The sequence below is a fragment of the Capra hircus genome, chromosome 17, assembly GCF_001704415.2.
Source record: "Capra hircus breed San Clemente chromosome 17, ASM170441v1, whole genome shotgun sequence".
Lineage (NCBI taxonomy): Eukaryota > Metazoa > Chordata > Mammalia > Artiodactyla > Bovidae > Capra > Capra hircus.
The window spans coordinates 26,298,707-26,316,075 of NC_030824.1; the positions used below are offsets into that span (position 1 = coordinate 26,298,707).

A 17,369-nucleotide genomic window follows, 5' to 3' on the forward strand; every position below is an offset into this window, starting at 1 on the left:
CTTGACCTGCATACAGATTTCTCAGGAGGCAGGTCAGGTGGTCTGGTGTTCCCAACTCTTTCAGAATTTCCCAGTTTATTGTGATCCACACAGTCAAAGGCTTTGGCCTAGGCAATAAAGCAGAAGTGGTTTTTCTGGAATTCTCTTGCTTTCTCGATGATCCAATGGATGTTGACAATTTGATCTCTGGTTCCTCTGCCTTTTCTAAAACCAGCTTGAACATCAGGAAGTTCACAATTCATGTACTGTTGAAGCCTGGCTTGGAGAATTTTGAGCATTACTTTGCTAGCGTGTTAGATGAGTGCAATTGTGTGGTAGTTTGAGCATTCTTTGGCATTGCCTTTCTTTGGGATTGGAATGAAAAATGACCTTTTCCAGTCCTGTGGCCACTGCTGAGTTTTCCAAATTGGCTGGCATATTGAGTGCAGCACTTTCACAACATCATCTTTTAGGATTTGAAACAGCTCAACTGGAATTCCATCACCTCCACTAGCTTTGTTCGTAGTAATGCTTCCTAAGGCCCACTTGACTGCATTCCAGGATGTCTGGCTCTAGGTGAGTGATCACACCATCGTGGTTATCTTGGTCATGAAGCTCTTTTTTGTACAGTTCTTCTGTATATTCTTGCCACCTCTTCTTAATATCTTCTGCTTCTGTTAGGTCCAGACTATTTCTGTCCTTTATCGAGCCCATCTTTGCATGAAATGTTCCCTTGGTATCTCTAATTTTCTTGAAGAGATCTCTAGTCTTTCCCATTCTATTGTTTTCCTCTATTTCTTTGCATTGATCACTGAAGAAGGCTTTCTTATCTCTCCTTGCTATTCTTTGGAACTCTGCATTCAGATGGGTATATCTTTCCTTTCCTCCTTTGCCTTTCGCTTCTCTTCTTTTCTAAGCTATTTGTAAGGCCTCGTCAGACAACCATTTTGCCCTTTTTCATTTCTTTTTCTTGGGGATGGTCTTGATCACTGCCTCTTGTACACTGACACGAACCTTTGACCATAGTTCTTCAGGCACTCTTTTGATCAGATCTAATCCCTTGAATCTATTTGTCACTTCCACTGTATAATCATAAGTGATTTGATTTAGGTCATACCTGAATGGTTTAGTGGTTATCCCTACTTTCTTCAATGTAAGTCTGAATTTGGCAATAAGGAGTTCATGATCTGAGCCACAGTCAGCTCCTGGTCTTGTTTTTGTGGACTGTATAGAGCTTCTCCATCTTTGGCTGCAAAGAATATAATCAATCTGATTTCAGTATTGACCATCTGGTGATGTCCATGTGTAGAGTCATCTCTTGTGTTGCTGGAAGAGGGTGTTTTCTATGACTAGTGCGTTCTCTTGACAAAACTCTATTAGCCTTTGCCCTACTTCATTTTGTACTCCAAGGTCAAATTTGCCTGTTACTCCAGGTGTCTCTTAACTTCCTACTTTTGCATTCCAGCCCCGTATAATGAAAAGGACATCTTTTTCGGATGTTAGTTCTAGAAGGTCCTGTAGGTCTTCATAGAACCATTCAGTTTCAGCTTCTTCAGCATTAGCGGTTGGGGCATAGACTTGGATTATTGTGATATTGAATGGTTTGCCTTGGAAATGAACAGAATCATTCTGTCATTTTTGAGACTGCATCCAAGTACTGCATTTTGGACTCTTTTGTTGACTATGAGGGCTTCTCCATTTCTTCTAAGGGATTCTTGCCCACAGTAGTAGATATAACGGTCATCTGAGTTAAATTCACCCATTCCAGTCCATTTTAGTTCACTGATTCCTAGAATGTCAATGTTCACTCTTGCCATCTCCTGTTTGACCACTTCCAATTTACCACTTCCAATTAGTGGACCTAACATTTCGGGTTCCTATGCAACATTGCTCTTTACAGCATTGGACTTTACTTCCATCACGTCACATCCACAACTGGGCATTGTTTTTGCTTTGGCTCTGTCTCTTCATTCTTTCTGGACTCATTTATCCACTCTTTTCCAGTAGCATATTGGGCACCTACCAATCTGGGGAGTTCATCTCTCAGTGTCCTATCTTTTTGCCTTTTCATACTGTTCATGGGGTTCTCAAGGCAAGAATGTTGAAGTGGTTTGCCATTCCCTTCTCCAGTGAACCACATTCTGTCAGAACTCTCCACCGTGATCTGTCGGTCTTGGGTGGCCCTACATGGCATGGCTCATAGTTTCATTGATTTAGACAAGGCTGTGGTCCATGTGATCAGTTTGATTAGTTATCTGTGATTGTGGTTTTCATTCTGTCTGTCCTCTGAGGGATAAGGATAAGATGCTTATGGAAGCTTCCTGATGGGAGAGACTGGCTGTGGGGGAAACTGGGTCTTATTCTGATGGGTGGGGCCATGCTCAGTAAATCATCAATCCAATTTTCTGTTTATGGGCAGGGTTGTGTTCCCTTCCTGTTGTTTGACCTGAGACCAAACTACGGTGGAGGTAACAGCAACCTCCTTCAAAAGGTCCCATGCACGCACTGCTGCATTCAGTGCCCCTGCCCCTGCAGCAGGCCACCGCTGACCCGCGCCTCTGTCGGAGACTCTTGGACACCCACAAGCAAGTCTGAGTCAGTCTCTTGTGGGGACATTGCTCCTTTCTCCTGGGTCTTGGTGCGCACAAGGTTTTGTTTGTGCCCTCCAAGAGTCTGTTTCCCTAGTCCTGTGTAAGTTCTGACAGCTCTATGGTGGGGTTAACGGCGACCTCCCCCAAGAGGGCTTATGCCACACCCAGGTCTGCTACACCCAGAGCCCCTACCCCTGCAGCAGGCCACTGCTGACCTGTACCTCTGCAGAAGACACTCAAACACTCAAAGTCAGGTCTTGCTCAGTCTCTGTGGGGTCTCCTGGTACACACAAGGTTTTGTTTGAGCTCTTCGAGCGTCGCTGGTGGATGTGGGATTTGATTTTAAGCGTGATTTCTCCCCTCCTACCATCTTGCTGGGACTTCTCCTTTGCCCTTGGATGTGGGGTATCTTTTTTTGGTGGGATCCAACATTCTCCTGTCCATGGTTGTTCAGCAGCAAGTTGTAATTTTGGAGTTCTCGCAGGAGAAGATGAGCACATGTCCTACTCTGCCACCTTGATCACCTGGTTATCATTCAGGTCACAATATGGAGCCACCTCCCATTTCCCCGTTACACCACCATGTCCCTTTGCACACCCAGGGAAACCCTGTACCAACTGCATCCCGCCATTTCTACTCTCGCACCTGGTGCCAGGCCTTGGCTTTCTGCAGAGGACTGCTACCTGTCCCTCCAGTCCCCAAGGCCGCTGCTGCAGCCCTGCCCCACCTCACTGTCCTGGCTCTTTCCAGGGCAGGCCCCGCCCCAGTGGCCCCGCCCACCTGACTCCTCCAGTGAAGGCCCCGCCCCAGTAGCCCTAGTGGCCCGCTCACCTGATGGGCGCCGCCTCGTCGCCACGGTCCAGCCAGTCCTGGGGCGGGACGATGTACATGCACCAAAGGCCCCAGTTGTAGCCGTGGGCCGCGCTGGCGTATTGCTGCACCTCGAACGTGTCGTACTTGATGTTGTCGATGGCGGGCAGGACGATCCGCCGGCGGTCCTCCCGTATCCGCGTAAGGGCGGGCTCGGCCCTGCAAGGAGACGCCGGTCCCTGAGGAAGGGCACCGATGCCAGGGATCCCCGTCCCGTCCCCCTAGGTAGGGAGCCAGGACCCAGGCAGCCACACCCGCATCTAATGTCGGGCTAGACCAACCCTGTGGAGGGTAGATCCAAGCGCTGCACCTCTGGAAGCCCCGGAGTCGTCTGGGCTGCACACTCGCCTGCCCGAGGTCTCCCTCTGCCGGAGGCAGCGGGTGGCTAACCAGCGATTGACACTAGGGATATAAACACCATCCAGGCCCAATCTCTGACATCTCTGATGGGATGTCCTGGCTCCAGAGAGCCCTGTGAGTCAGCTCAGTCTGTCAGCAGGCCTGCCTCACAGTCTGGCTTTTCTCGCAAGCAAATCCTACTTCCTGGCAGGCCTTCCCTCCAGGGCTGGAAGGTACATTCATTTATAAGCAGGAATGGAGGCATCAATGTGCCACACCCTCTTGTAACACCTTGGAGCAAACCAAGTGAACTAGAAAAGAAAAAAAAAAATCCATGCCTCCAGGAGCTGAGGATATACTGAAGGGACAGAAAGGCTGACAAGTGCCGTTGTGCAGTGCACAACCTACACAACAGTATGTGGTGGGCCTGACTGAGTGGGTATGGGGGGACAGACAAAAATGTATAAGTAAATGATATATTAGGAGGTGATATGTATTGTGACAGAAAAAGAGAGCAAAATAAGCGTGATTTGGAATTGCAGTTTTAAATAGGGTGTTCAGGGCAGGTTGCACTGGGTGATGAGCAGAGGTGGTGCAGGATGTAGCAGCTGGTTGTTGGGGAGGTAGGTGGGGTGCTGCACACAGAAGGAGCAGCCAGCGCTGAGCCCCTGGGATATGCTGGTGTGCTTGGAAAGCAGGCCAGGCAGCTGGAGTGGAGAGATGGTGGCCGTGCAGGCGATGAAGGCGGAGAGGAGAGAGACCAGAGGACAAAGGCTGTGGGTTGTGAATTTTCAATGCAGGAGTCCCCAGGGGCAAACAGGTAGAGTTTCACTCTCGAGACGACCTTGTCTCCTGCAAGGATGAGATGCTGCCCAAGGGGCTGGAGTTCAACAGGCTCATGAGCAGCCTGCTGACTAGGGCACCAGAGAGATGAGCAGGGGGACAGGGGCCGAGCTCAGGGAGGGACAACAGGGGCTGGGGCAGGGTGGGAGCTCTCGGACTCTGCCTGGCCAGATTCACCCTATAGCCAGCCTTTCTTCCCGTCCTTCCAAGCGAGAGCCTGGTATTTACCTGCCTTTCAGCTTCACGAGGAGGATTAATTAATTACTGTTAGCAAAGTGCTTCAGAGATGAAAAGCTCTCTGCAAATGCCACATGTGCTAATAAGGCAGAATCTTTATGGAGGCAGTTCTGGGAGGGGAGGGCTATTTGCAGATGGATAACTGGGTTTTCAGTGGTAAAAATTAAAGTTACAGTAGTTTCAAATGGCATTTTGATGTGATAGACTCGTGACTCTCCCAAACATCCTCCAAATGCTCCAGGGAGTTAAACGTACACGAGAGGGACAGAAAGGCCTTCGAGTACAGCTGTGCAGGGCACAACCTACACAACAGCGTGCAGTGACCTGGTGGAGGGCAGACCATAGCGTCACTGCTGACAGAAGGTGGCAGATGTCACGGGAAAAGAAGAGCTGCTTCATGAGGGTGGCAGAGGAGAGGCAAATGGGGGCCAGCAGCGATGGCACCCCACTCCAGTCCTCTTGCCTGGAAAGTCCCATGGGCGGAGGAGCCTGGTAGGCCGCAGTCCATGAGGTTGCTAAGAGTCGGACCCGACTGAGCAACTTCACTTTGACTTTTCACTTTCATGCATTGGAGAAGGAAATGGCAACCCACTCCAGGGTTCTTGCCTGGAGAACCCCAGGGATGGAGGAGCCTGGTGGGCTGCCGTCTATGGGGTCGCACAGAGTCGGACACGACTGAAGCGACGTAGCAGCAGCCGCAGGGGAAGTCAGAACTCGCATCTCGGTCAGGCACGCTCTGGGTCAGAACCAGCCCTGAGAACACACTGGCGGTGCTGGGCTGGCTGAGATGTACCAGCGGGAGTGCAGGAGTGTGGAAGGAAAGGGCTCCATTCACCTGCCTACCAGGCACCAAAGCCCTGGTCCAACCAAAACAGCAGTTAGGAAAACCGGGAACTTTGAGAGGTCCCAAAGGCCAGACCCTCAGGGGCCCTAACGGGGGACACCTGGCCAGGCACTGTGGGACTTGATCAGCATACCCATCATGAACCCCCTCCCTATAATCCTCTCATCTCCCTCGCGGGAATATCTCAGTGAACCTCTTAGTTTAGGCTTCAGAGAGTTTAAAGATGTGACTTGGGAGATTTGGTATAAAGAAGAGTGAGTTTTAGTTTCTCTCAAAATGGGGCAAACTGGCTGCACGGGGCTGCCTTTTCCCTGCTGCTCGGCTGGTAAGGGCTGCAGGCTGCCCCTGGGTGAGGGGTTCATGCTCCCCGCTCACTGTGGAACCCTCGCATACCATACCACTGTGGGTTTAACTTAAGGATCTTCAGGTGAGAGCACGCTGGGTGACCTGTGTGTGTGTGTGTGTGTGTGTGTGTGTGTGTTATGGCTCAGGTGTGTCCGACTCTTTGCAACCCCATGGACTGAAGCCCACCAGGCTCCTCTGTCCATGGAATTCTCTGGGCAAGAATACTGGAGTGGGTTGCCATTTCCTTCTCCAGGAGATCTTCCTGACCCAGGGATCAAACCCAGGTCTCTTGCATTGCAGGCAGATTCTTTACCATCTGAGCCACCGGGGAAGCCTAGGTGGGCCCTAAATCCACAGACAAGGGTCCTTAGAAGAGAGAAGGGGGGAGGCACAGTCACACAGAGGGGAGAAGCCATGTGAAGACAGACACAGAGATTGGAGGGACGCGGTCACAAGCCCAGGGACTCCTGGAGCCCTCAGAGCTGGAAGAGGGATGAATGGTGTCCTCCCACAAAGACTGGTCCACTTGGAACCCGGGATGTGACCTTACTGGCAAACGGAGTCTTTGCAGAGGTAATTCAGTTAAAAAACCCAAGATGAGATCATCCTGGATTGGGGTGAGCCGTGAATCCAAGGCGTGTCCTTCTAAGAGAAAGGAGAGGGAGACTTGAGACCAGGACACAGAGGCGACGCCACGTGATGGCAGAGGCAGAGATGGAGGGATGCTGCCACAGCCCTGGACGCCCGGAGCCGTCAGAGCTGGAAGAGGTGGGAGGCTCCTCCCCAAGGGCTTCCTGGGAGCCCAGCCCTGCCTGCACCTTGATTTTGACTTCTGGCCTCAGAGCTGTGAGAGAATGAATTTCTTGCGTTTTGAGCCACCAGCCTTTGGTCATTGTTATGGCAGCCCCAGGACATGCACTGGGTGACCCTCCCTCCACCTGTTCATGTCCCAGCCCCTCCAACACAGGTGGTCCCCTGGGGTCTCGGTCTTCAGTCCAGCTGGGCACTTGTCTGACACCTGTGTGCTGAAGCCAGCACTGTCTACAAGCATCCCTCATGTAACCTTGGCAACAATCCAGCTCTCTAACATCACCAGTCAGTGCATGAAGAAACCAAGGCTTGCCCGGGGCTCAAACACTCGCATCATGTTGGTGGCCCAACTGTCCTGTCCCAATCCTTCCCACGGGATCGCCAAGCTCTGCCCTCCCCACCCAGTTGCCGTTTATTCCTCTTGGGTCCTCTGCAGGGGCGGGAGTGAGGGCTCAGGGGGCAACTCCTAGATGCAGCCACCAGAGAGGAAATTAGGAAACATACCAAGAGACCAGCGGGTGCTTTCCAGAAAACTTTGAAGCACATTCTTCTGTTCTAGTGCCTGAGCACCTGTTGTGAGAGCATCAGCTCACCACCTGCCTAGGGACATCAGGGTCTGGATAGAGGTGCCAGGGCCACCCGCAGCTCTGAAGCTCCATGTGGATAATTTGCTGGACAAATGATTCTGTTCTTAAGGCATCACTGGCCACCTTTGGGCACAGCCTCATGAACATCCTCAGGTGAGAGAGCACAGATCCAGGGCCCCACCCTGGGACCCTGTATCCCACAGATCTGTACTTCCTGCCAGCTCTCAGGGGCATCAGATGCCGCTGGTCTGGGGTTCACACTGAGCACCAAGGCCCTGCAGGGTCCCTGCCCCCCGGGGCACCTCTAAATCATCCTGCACACGTGCTTGGGTGTCTCTCCGGTGTCCCAGCCACTACCCTGTATCCCACCCACTCCTCGGTGTCCCAGCCACTCCTCTGGCCAGATCCCCCTCCAGGTTTCTCATTAGAAGCCCACCTTGCCCCTGAATGGATGGGTGGGGGAAAATGGGCAGATGCTGTGTCCTAGGACTTTCTCATAAGGATGAGAAATTGCTTCCAATCAGACATGGGTTTCTATTAACTGAGACCCGATAGACCACATTTCATATACACGAGACCCAACCTTGTGTGTACCTTCCTGACCTAAGGTCACATGCACATCCTCATTTGAACTGTCACCTGCTGGAGTGACTGGCCAATTCAAATTCCTCTGGGTACAAGGCGGGGAGACAGATCAGTCCTCATACATAGGCATCACAAACAGGGTTCTGGGTTCTAGGAACTGCACATGGAGTGGCCACGTGGCTGGACTCAGCTGCGCCCCCCTCACCCCCACCAGGCTCATCCTGTTTCCCCAGCTCCTGCAGGCCCTAGCAGACCCCACCAGACCCCACCCAGGGCACAGCTCCACTTGGCCCCAGGCCCCAGCCTTACCAGCCTGTGCTGAACTCCACATGGGCATCAAAGAAGCCGACAACAGGTGCCGTGGCGACCTTCCAACCCTGCAGCCGCGCCCGGATCAGGCCTTCCCGCCTGCTGTTGCGGACGATCTTCACCAGGCCCGGGTATCTCTTGCTGACGTATTGGTCCAGGTTGAGCTTGAGTTCCACTGCGGGGACACAGAGAAGTTTCAGGTATGGCACTGTGGGAGAGCCCGAGGCCACTGAGACCCACAGTCACACCATGGCTGGACGCAGCTCAAGGTGCTGGGGGGACTTCGGAGAGATAAGACCCCCACCTTGCGGAGCTGTGTTCCAGCGGGAGAGACCACAAGCTATCAAGCCAGATTGATCCAGACAGAAGCACATGTTATGAGAATAAGAGAAAACGGGGCTGAATTACTCAACTGTAGGAATGCAGTCCACGAGCAAATGGAGGGATAAACGAAGCGTGGTGCATCCACAGAATGGAATACGGTCCAGCCTTAGAAAGGAAACTGACACATGTTTCAAGGTAGCTAAACTTGAGAACATGATGCTCAGTGAAATAATCCAGTCCCCAAAGGGCAAGTGCTGTGTGGTTCCCCTTACATGAGGTCCCTGGAGCAGACGTGTCCACAGGGACAGAAGGCAGAATGGGAGGTGGGTGGGGAGTTAGTGTTTAATAGGGACAGAGTTTCATTTGGGGAAGATGAAAAGGTTCTGGTGGTGTTGGTGGTGATGGCTGTACAATGATGTGAACGTCCTTGATACCCCTGAACTCTACAATTATTTTGTAAATGGTTAATTTTACGTTATGAGAATTTCAACTCAATAAGTCACTGAAAAAAACGGATGAGGGCCCAGGAGTCTTTGTGAGGAAGCTTCCGAGGGCTAAAAGTACAAGCAACAAAATAGGTCACAATAATAGCAAACATTAGCCAAAATGAAACAAGAAAAAGGGGAAAGGGAGTGGGTGTCTGAGTGGGGCGGGGGCTTCTCCAGGTCGGCGGGGCAGGGACAGGGGCGGCCTGTGGAGGTGACACATGGGCTGTGACAGGACAGGGAGCCGGCGGGGAAGAGAGGAGGACGTTACAGGCAAGGGAAAGGAGCAGTGTGGGGACACCCTTAGCTGCCCTCAGGGGTAGGGGAGTGGGTGGGGAGGAGGTGCAGGGAGGGGCAGAGGGCTTGGGGGTGGGCTCGGGGCTGTGCAGGAGGAGCCGAGAGGGTTGGAACCAGACCCTTGCTCCTGGGCCTTTGCAATACTCTCACGCCTTGGCTATGGGGACTTCTCGCAGAAGACCTCCACCACCCAGAGGCCTTCCCCCCACACGCCCACCACCAGGCTCTAGTGGATACTCCCGGGAGGGCAGCCTGGCCCCACGGAGGGCTCCAGCTGCAGAGCCAGTGGGTCCCGAAGCAGTGTCTCTGTGCTCTGTCCTGCCCTCTCCAGGCCTCATTCTCGCTCCCTTGACAGTGTCAGGTGGGGCTCTCCTGGCGTAGACACAGAGGACAGGCGAGGCTGGAGATCCTTCAGGCCAGGAGGGCTCTGGGAGGCCTCTCCCCGCTTTCCTCCACCCTCCCCCTGCCTCCCGACATGAGAAAGAGAGACTGCAATGATGGAGAGACCCAACAGTCACAGTTCAGTGCACCGGGGCCTCGGTGTGGGAGCCGCCGGTAGTGGGGTCCATGCTCCTCTCTGCTTCTGCAGAGGAACAGATGAGGACAGGCCAGGAACCTCCAGACCCTTGTTGGGGGCTTGGAGCCCCACGTGCCTGGTGGGTGTGGATAAATGCCTGGGCTGGATGGAGGCTGACGTGGGGCCATGATGAGAGATCCCTGGGGCCCGCGCTCCAGCTGTGAGCACTGGCCCCTTCCCCATCAGCAAGCCTCCCACTGGAGTTTTGTCCACAAACAAGAAGTGAAGGTGTGATTAGCTTAGGGAGACTCAACACACGGGGGGCCTTTCTGGATGACGGCTGTAGGGGTTGCTACCCCACCCAAACTCAGGTCCACCCAGAACCTCAATTGGAAATAGGGGTTTTGTGGATGTAAACAGTTAAGGGTCTTGAGATGAAAACCTTCTGGGTTAGGATGGGCCCTAACTTCACGGACGAAGGTCCTTATAAGAAGAGGAGACACAAATATACCAGAAGGGGGAGAGGTGTGGCCACAAGCCCAGGACACCAAAGATGCCAGCAGCCGGCAGAAGCAGGAGGGATCCTCTCCTGGAGCCTCTGGAAGAAACGTGGCCCTGCCCATACCCTGAATTCAGAACTCTGGGCTCCAGGGCTCCAACATGCTTCCCTCGCTGGGGTGCTGAGCTGGCCCCACTCACCATTATCACTGTTGTCGTCCACCAGGATCACCTCTTTGAGGAGCTGGGAGGGCGTGTGGTTGACCACGCTGTGGACGGAGCGCAGAATGACTGAGAGGGCTTCATTGACAAAGATGAACACCACAGAGATCTGGGGCAGGTCGTCCGAGTAGGTCATCTGTCTGCACCTGCAGGAGAGATGGCATGGAGGGCAGAGGTCAGTGTCGGGACAGGCTGGGGAGGTGGGAGCCTGGAGCCCCCAGAGGAGGCCCACTGGGACCACTTCTAAATCCTGCTACCGATGGAAGAGCAATAGGGATGCCACGGTTAGAAAAGGAATGAGCACAGAGAGAGAAACAGAGGGATGATGTTCATCTCAGAAACCCTAACTTCCACACTCTGCCCCTGGACCCTGCTGTCTCCCTGCGGAAAGACAGGGACATTGCACCTGTAAGGGATTAATGTCCCACTGAGATCACATGGAACATTTTTTTGACACCCTTGGGAGGCATGAAAGAGAAGTGAAGGGGAGATGATCACCTCTTAGTGCAGTCCAGTGGAGGGTCCAGGAGAGCCCCAGCCTGGAGCCCACATCAGCCACTCCCCATGCCCAGCTCTATCTGTGCCCCAAGTGGTCATGGTGTTGGTGGCTGCTAGACAGAGGGCGTCTACCGGGAAGGTCCTATGCTCAAGGGACACTGTCCTCTGGAGTGAGACCTGAGCAACACTGGTGACAAGTACGCAAGTGTCTGACGAGGGTTGTTGAACTAGGAGAGATGCCTGCATGGGACGGCCTAGCTGTGGCCTCCACTTAACCTCAGCGTCAAGATGAAATAGAAGGATGAAGTATCTTCTCCAAAGGTCTTATCTTGGAAGTAGGGATGTGGGAGGGGAAATGAAGGGAGCAGGGAAAGCAGAATATTCCATAATTGAGCGTGGGATGAGGCCAGTGAGTGCCTGTTAATGTAATAATACAGTGGAATAAATTCACAAGGGAACATGGGGAATTATCAAAAATAGAGAAGTGGGGGGAAAAGGAACAAAAATTGAAGTGGGTAATAAAGTAAGACAGAAGGAACTCAAGTATGTTGGCTGCTACAATAAATGTAAGCAAACTAATTCTCTCTTTAAAATAGCAGAGGCTGTTCAATGAAGTTAGATACATACACACTAATGCACACTAATGCACACACACACACTTGCACACATTCACTCACATATTCATTCACACACAGCTCTGGTTTATGGTTTATAATAAACACAATTAAAGTAGAGTGATTTTTTTTAAAAGAAAGATTGGAAATATAAACAAGTGAGAAAGAGATGCCAGACAAATACTGCCTCTCTAAGCCAGACTTTCAGCACAGATATCACATAGGATGGAGAAGGCTCTTTATGAAGGAGACAGAATAATTATAAACTGTTATCCCAAAGTGAACTGGCACCTGGGTGTAAAAGGAAAAATTACTAGAAAAGTAAGGAGAGTTTGATGAAACCATAAGTGCGCGTCACCTTCAGACTGGGCAGAATGAAGAAGTAAGACCATGAAGGAATTTACATAAAGAAGCCCCTAATTCCTTCAGGGAAATTTTTTGTTTTCCTTAGGCTCATAGGACATTTACAGAAAGTGGTCATGTATTTGCAAAACAGAGAACTTTAGATTTTTATGAAGCAGAAATTTCACAGGCTGGGCTGGGTCTACGGGCCTGTGACCTGAGCAGTCCCATGGGGCCCACACTGGGAGGGACCCACTCCCATCACAGCCTCCTCCCCATCCATCCATGTGCTTCCTATTCTCATCAGCTAACCAGTCATTAGGTTAGGGGTCACACTGCTCCAGTATGACCTCATCTTAACTAATTACACCTTCAACAACCCCGTTTCCTATTCAGAAACATTCTGAGGTCCTGGCAGGTAGATTTGGACATCTTTGGGGGGACACACTTAGCCCATGATCAGTCATGCTTATCCCACAACTGGAGAAAGAGCTTTATTTAAAGATGGTGGTGTTGGGGGGGACTTCCCTGGTGGTCTAGTGGCTAAGACTCTACACTCCCAATACAGGGATCCTGGGTTTGATCCCTGGTCAAGGAACTAGATCCTACCTGCTACAACTAAGACCCTGTGCAGTCAACAAATAAACAAAACTAAATATTAATAAAAATAAAAATGGGGGCTCATTGTAGTTGTTGGGGGCTAAGGGTGAGAACAAGGTAGAGCTGTCTGAGAAAGATGACCAATACTGGCATAATCAACCATGATGATAACCAATAACTATAATAATCAATTATGAGAATGACCGATCATGATAATAAATAATAAGGAGGGCAACTGATACTGATGATAACCGATTGTGATAATAACTAATACTAATGGATAATCAATCATGATGACAACCAGTCAGGATGGTAGCAACAGCTGAGGGTCTCCAGCGCACAGCACTTGCTCTGTGTTTCTCAGCCCTCCAGCTCCCTCAGCAGCCCTAACAGAAATGTGAGTGTCCTGGCGGTTAACTCCCCCCTCCTGTAGTGAGCGCTGCCCTCACAGGTGGTACCGGCTGCCCCAAGCCAGCGGGGAGTGAGCCTTGAGGGGGACCCTCCCTCCTGCCTGCTCCCAGCTGGGGTTAGAGCGCCTGCCTGACTCTATGACTAAGGAGAGCCCTGCGTCACTGTCACACGGGTATGGGCTGCGGTGCTGCAGGGAGAGTTCATCACTCAGGAAAATGCTTTCTGACAAGAAGACTTCACTCCATTTTTCTGTGGAGGAAGAAAGTTGGAATGTACGATTTTCATGAACCTGCACAATGTGTAAAACAGGAAAAAAAAACCCAACACACCTTGAGGAAGGAAATCTATCTTGTGACCGCGGCTGCAGTTGCAGACAGGAAGGACGGGTTTGGAGGAGGGGTTCTTGGGGGCCTGCGGGGGAGGGGCTGTAGTGCCCCCCACTGCCTCCGCATCCCAAAGGCCTGGGGGCTGTCAGTCCTGCACCTTCTTCCCAGCCCGCCATCCTCAGGCGTCCTCACGTGGCTTCTTTAGGGTCTCTCGCCCCCCACTGCAGGCCCCCCAAGAGCAGGCTCCTTCACTGCTGCACCCCAAGACCCCAGAGCTGGTCACACAGTAGGGCTTATGAGCACTTGTTGACAAGGGGAAGAAAGAACAAGCAAATGGGTCATACGTGGCCGAGTCCTGACACTCATGGGCTCCCCCGCCCCGTCTCGATGCACAACGACCTCAGCGCAGCAGGAACCTCCACTGTGTTCAGGGTGTGGAGGAAGCTGGCGGAGTCTGGAGGGCGTGGGAGCTCTCGTCCCCCTTCCTCTCCCTCCATGACCAGGTTAGGAGGCCAGGGACCTCTCCAGCTTGGCCACTGGGCCACAGACTTCTCTTCTAAAAGACGTTTCAACCAGCAACAGCCACCTGGCGCTGCCTGTGGAGAAGCCACCAGCGTCTACAGCCGTCTCCTGGGGACGCACCCCACATGAGACTCCTTCCAGGGGCTGGAGGCCATACTGGCCAGAAGGGACGAGGTGCCCGCCCCCACGGCTTCCACTTGTGAGGGCACGGGGGTTGGGGGGTGAGCATGGAAACAAAGGTTTTGACTGCAGAGGATAGAGTGGGGTGACGGGGTGAAGAGTGGTCACAGGGAGGTGTCTTTGGACAAGGCAGTGGAGGAGGTATGGCAGTCCCAGAACAGTCAGTCCATTTGGGCCCCGGAAACATACACCCAGATATTGATAGTCCCAGGTCCAGAGGCTGGAAGGCCAAGGCCGAGGCTGGTCTCTGAGGCCTCGCTCCTTGACGTGTATACAGCCATCTCCTCCCTGCACCCCTACACAGTTGTCCCTGTGTGTCTCTGTCCAGATCTCCTCCCATAAGGACACCAGTCCTGTGGGATTAACCCCACTTTGCAGCCTCACTTTACCTCGGTCACCCATTTATAGGCCCCACCTCCACATACAGTCACACCCTGAGGTCCTGGGGTGAGGACTTTAACATATGGATTTGCGGGGACACACAACTCAGCCCACAGAAAAATCCAAAAGATAAGTAGGGCTCAGCCAGGCAGGGACCAGGCCATTCCATTGGCTGGGAGTGTGTGCGGCAGGTTTCCCATTGGGCAATGAGCTGTCTCACTTTATTGTTTGTCTACACTTAACAAATCACACCCGTTGCAAACATTTGCAGCTTACAAATTGTTATTTAAGTTAGAAATCGTGCAATAGAGGTGGCTCATTTTTCTCCAGCACAAATTTGCATAAAAATAATCTGTTTTCCTTAGCATATAATCCCCTTCTCGGTTGGAAAATAAAATTGTTTGTGTTAAATATTGAGCAGAGGGTGTTCCCTGGCGGTTCAGTGGTTAGGACTCTTCGCTTTCACTGCTGAGGGCCCAAAGTCAATGCCTGATCGGGAAACCAAGATTCCACAAGCTTTGCAGCAGCCACAAAAAATAAAAATTAAAAAAATAAATATTGAGCCGATAGAAGGGTTTGTTTATCACACACAAGTAGGTAAGATGTCAGTGAGGCAGTAAGAAACCTGTGCTAATACCCCGCTGGAGATCAGGAATGTTACCGTCCAAAGTGCAGCCTCCCCTATGCTTTTCTTTATAGTCTCTGATCCCAGGTACCCAGCCCGTAGCGCACATGAACTTGACCTTAGGCCGAGCCCCTCTGGTCCTGCCTTTGTACCAGCACAAGCTCCACTGGCTGCCGGGCCAGCCTGTCCCACGATGTGCCTGCTTCTCCTCCCAGCCGTGGCACTGTGTTTCCACATCTCTTTCTGTGCCTGAATCAGCATTCAGTTTCAGGGCTCAGTGGCCTCCCCGCCCCGCACTGGAGCCAGGGAGGGGCTGGATGTGATGGTGGAAACAAAACTGACCACCACGTGGTGGTCCTGGAATAAGTCTGTCTAAGTAGAACCAGAGGGCTCTTCTCTGTAATTAAAAGCTCTATTTCTGTCAGACAGAAAATAAGCCAAGTTGACAGAGTTTGGAAAGAGTCAGAGTTCAGCAAGAGGGCAGCTCTGAGAGCTTGTAGTCACAGTGACCCAGAATGGGCCCAGGAGTGGGGCAGATGCAGGGGACAGAGGGGCGGACATGGGCAAAGAGGGAGAAGGACCTCCATCATCCCCACCCCGGGCCTCCGGAGGGGGAGGGAGACCCAGGGCACACCCACACGCTAGTTGCTTACTGTAAAACAGGGAAGACCGCGTGATACACTATAATGATCTCAACTTGACACTGAATGTTACATCAGCATAACATTTTTATGTTCAAACCCGCAGCGGGGTGTCCCCACCCTTCCCTAGACAGTCACAGGTCAGGAGAGAACAAGGCCCTGTCTCCTGACCCCCTCCCTCCTGCTACTACCCTCTCTGCTCCCCTTTGCGATGAACTCATCCCTTTCCAGCCCCACCCCCTCTGGCAAAGCCTTGGCCTTGACTTTGGCCTCTCCCACCTCTCCCTTGACCCTCTTCCTGCATGTGCTCACCACCCACTAAGGCACAATCTCTGGGATGTGAGCTGGGTCCCCTCTGACCTGACCTCTGTATTTTTCCTCTTGCTCACCTGACGGCCCCTAATGGCCCCTCAAGAGCACAAGAGTCTGCTCCTGCCTCAGGGCCTTTGCGTGCCCTCCCTGCCTGGCACACGTCTCCCCTATGTGGCCACATCACTGACTGCTACTCTTCCCTGCCTCCCAGGCTGGGAGCCCCAGGCAGGGCTTCCAATTTGTCTGGTCACTGCCTCACCAGCACCTAGGACTGCAGATGCTCCAAAGGCTTTAACACATATCATCACAGCTCCTGGTGGATTCAAAGGTGGGCTGTGAGATGCACGTTTAAAGCTATGGCTCATATGGACAAACCTCTGGATAATTCTGAATGGGGGAAACATCAGAAGTCTAAACGTGAGTGAGGTTCAAGCTGAATTCGAGGATACGTGTGCATGTATACCCCACATGGGCACACGCATGCCCACACTCACACATGCCACACACACCCATGAGCCCTTGACAGAGGAGTTGCATACCCCCCTTGGGGGCATTTGCCTTATTCGGAGGACTCTTCAGTCCCTGCTGAGCCATGAGTAATCCATCCAGACCAGGTTTTCCCAGTCTCAGCACTCTGGAATTTTGGGGCTGGATAATTCGGTTAATTCTCTGTTGTGGGAGTCGTCCTGTACATGGCAGTGTTTAGCAGCATCCCTGGCCCCTACCCAGGCTGAGACAATCCAGAGTGACTCCAAACATCTCTAAATGTGCCCTGAGGTGACATTACCCAGTAAGGAGCCCTGGTCCAGGATCTGAGGTCTGACCCCGGAGCGCTTGAATTCGGCAACCATTCTAGAATCATCAGGCTCTCGGCACCCATCCCAGTGTGCCTGGTGACTGACACCTGTTGCAGTGCAGCTCTCTTGAGGTCCCTTCCTCCCCCTGAAAATGTAACGCCAGCCAGAGTCCTGTTCATCCTGTCTCAGGCTGAGGACATTTGCTGTGGTCCAACTCAGCCCTTTCCTCTTCCCCAGTAACACATGAAGTCCACTTCCCATCATCACATTCTAAGTCCCAGCCCCTGGATGCAGTGAGGGACGTGACTAGGTCTGAACCAGGCGTTTCACCAATAGCCTCAGAAATAGACACACAGAGCCACAGAAATGGTGTCTGAGGCCTTGGGGAGATAAGATGTGTGGCTGGAGCAGCTGCATTCATTTTGCTTCCAGTGGTCA

At 52.3% G+C, this 17,369-nt stretch overlaps 1 protein-coding gene across 1 annotated transcript in view; it reads right to left on the reverse strand.

The window, feature by feature from the left end:
• GALNT9 (polypeptide N-acetylgalactosaminyltransferase 9) overlaps positions 1-17,369 on the reverse strand; it is a 121,427-nt gene that overhangs the window by 57,329 nt on the left and 46,729 nt on the right. Inside the window, exons 3-5 of the mRNA XM_018061448.1 lie at positions 10,662-10,828; positions 8,340-8,514; positions 3,402-3,599 (exon numbers count right to left, since the gene is read on the reverse strand). Coding sequence (XP_017916937.1) covers positions 3,402-3,599; positions 8,340-8,514; positions 10,662-10,828 — 540 coding nt within the window. The remainder of the gene's footprint in view (positions 1-3,401; positions 3,600-8,339; positions 8,515-10,661; positions 10,829-17,369) is intronic.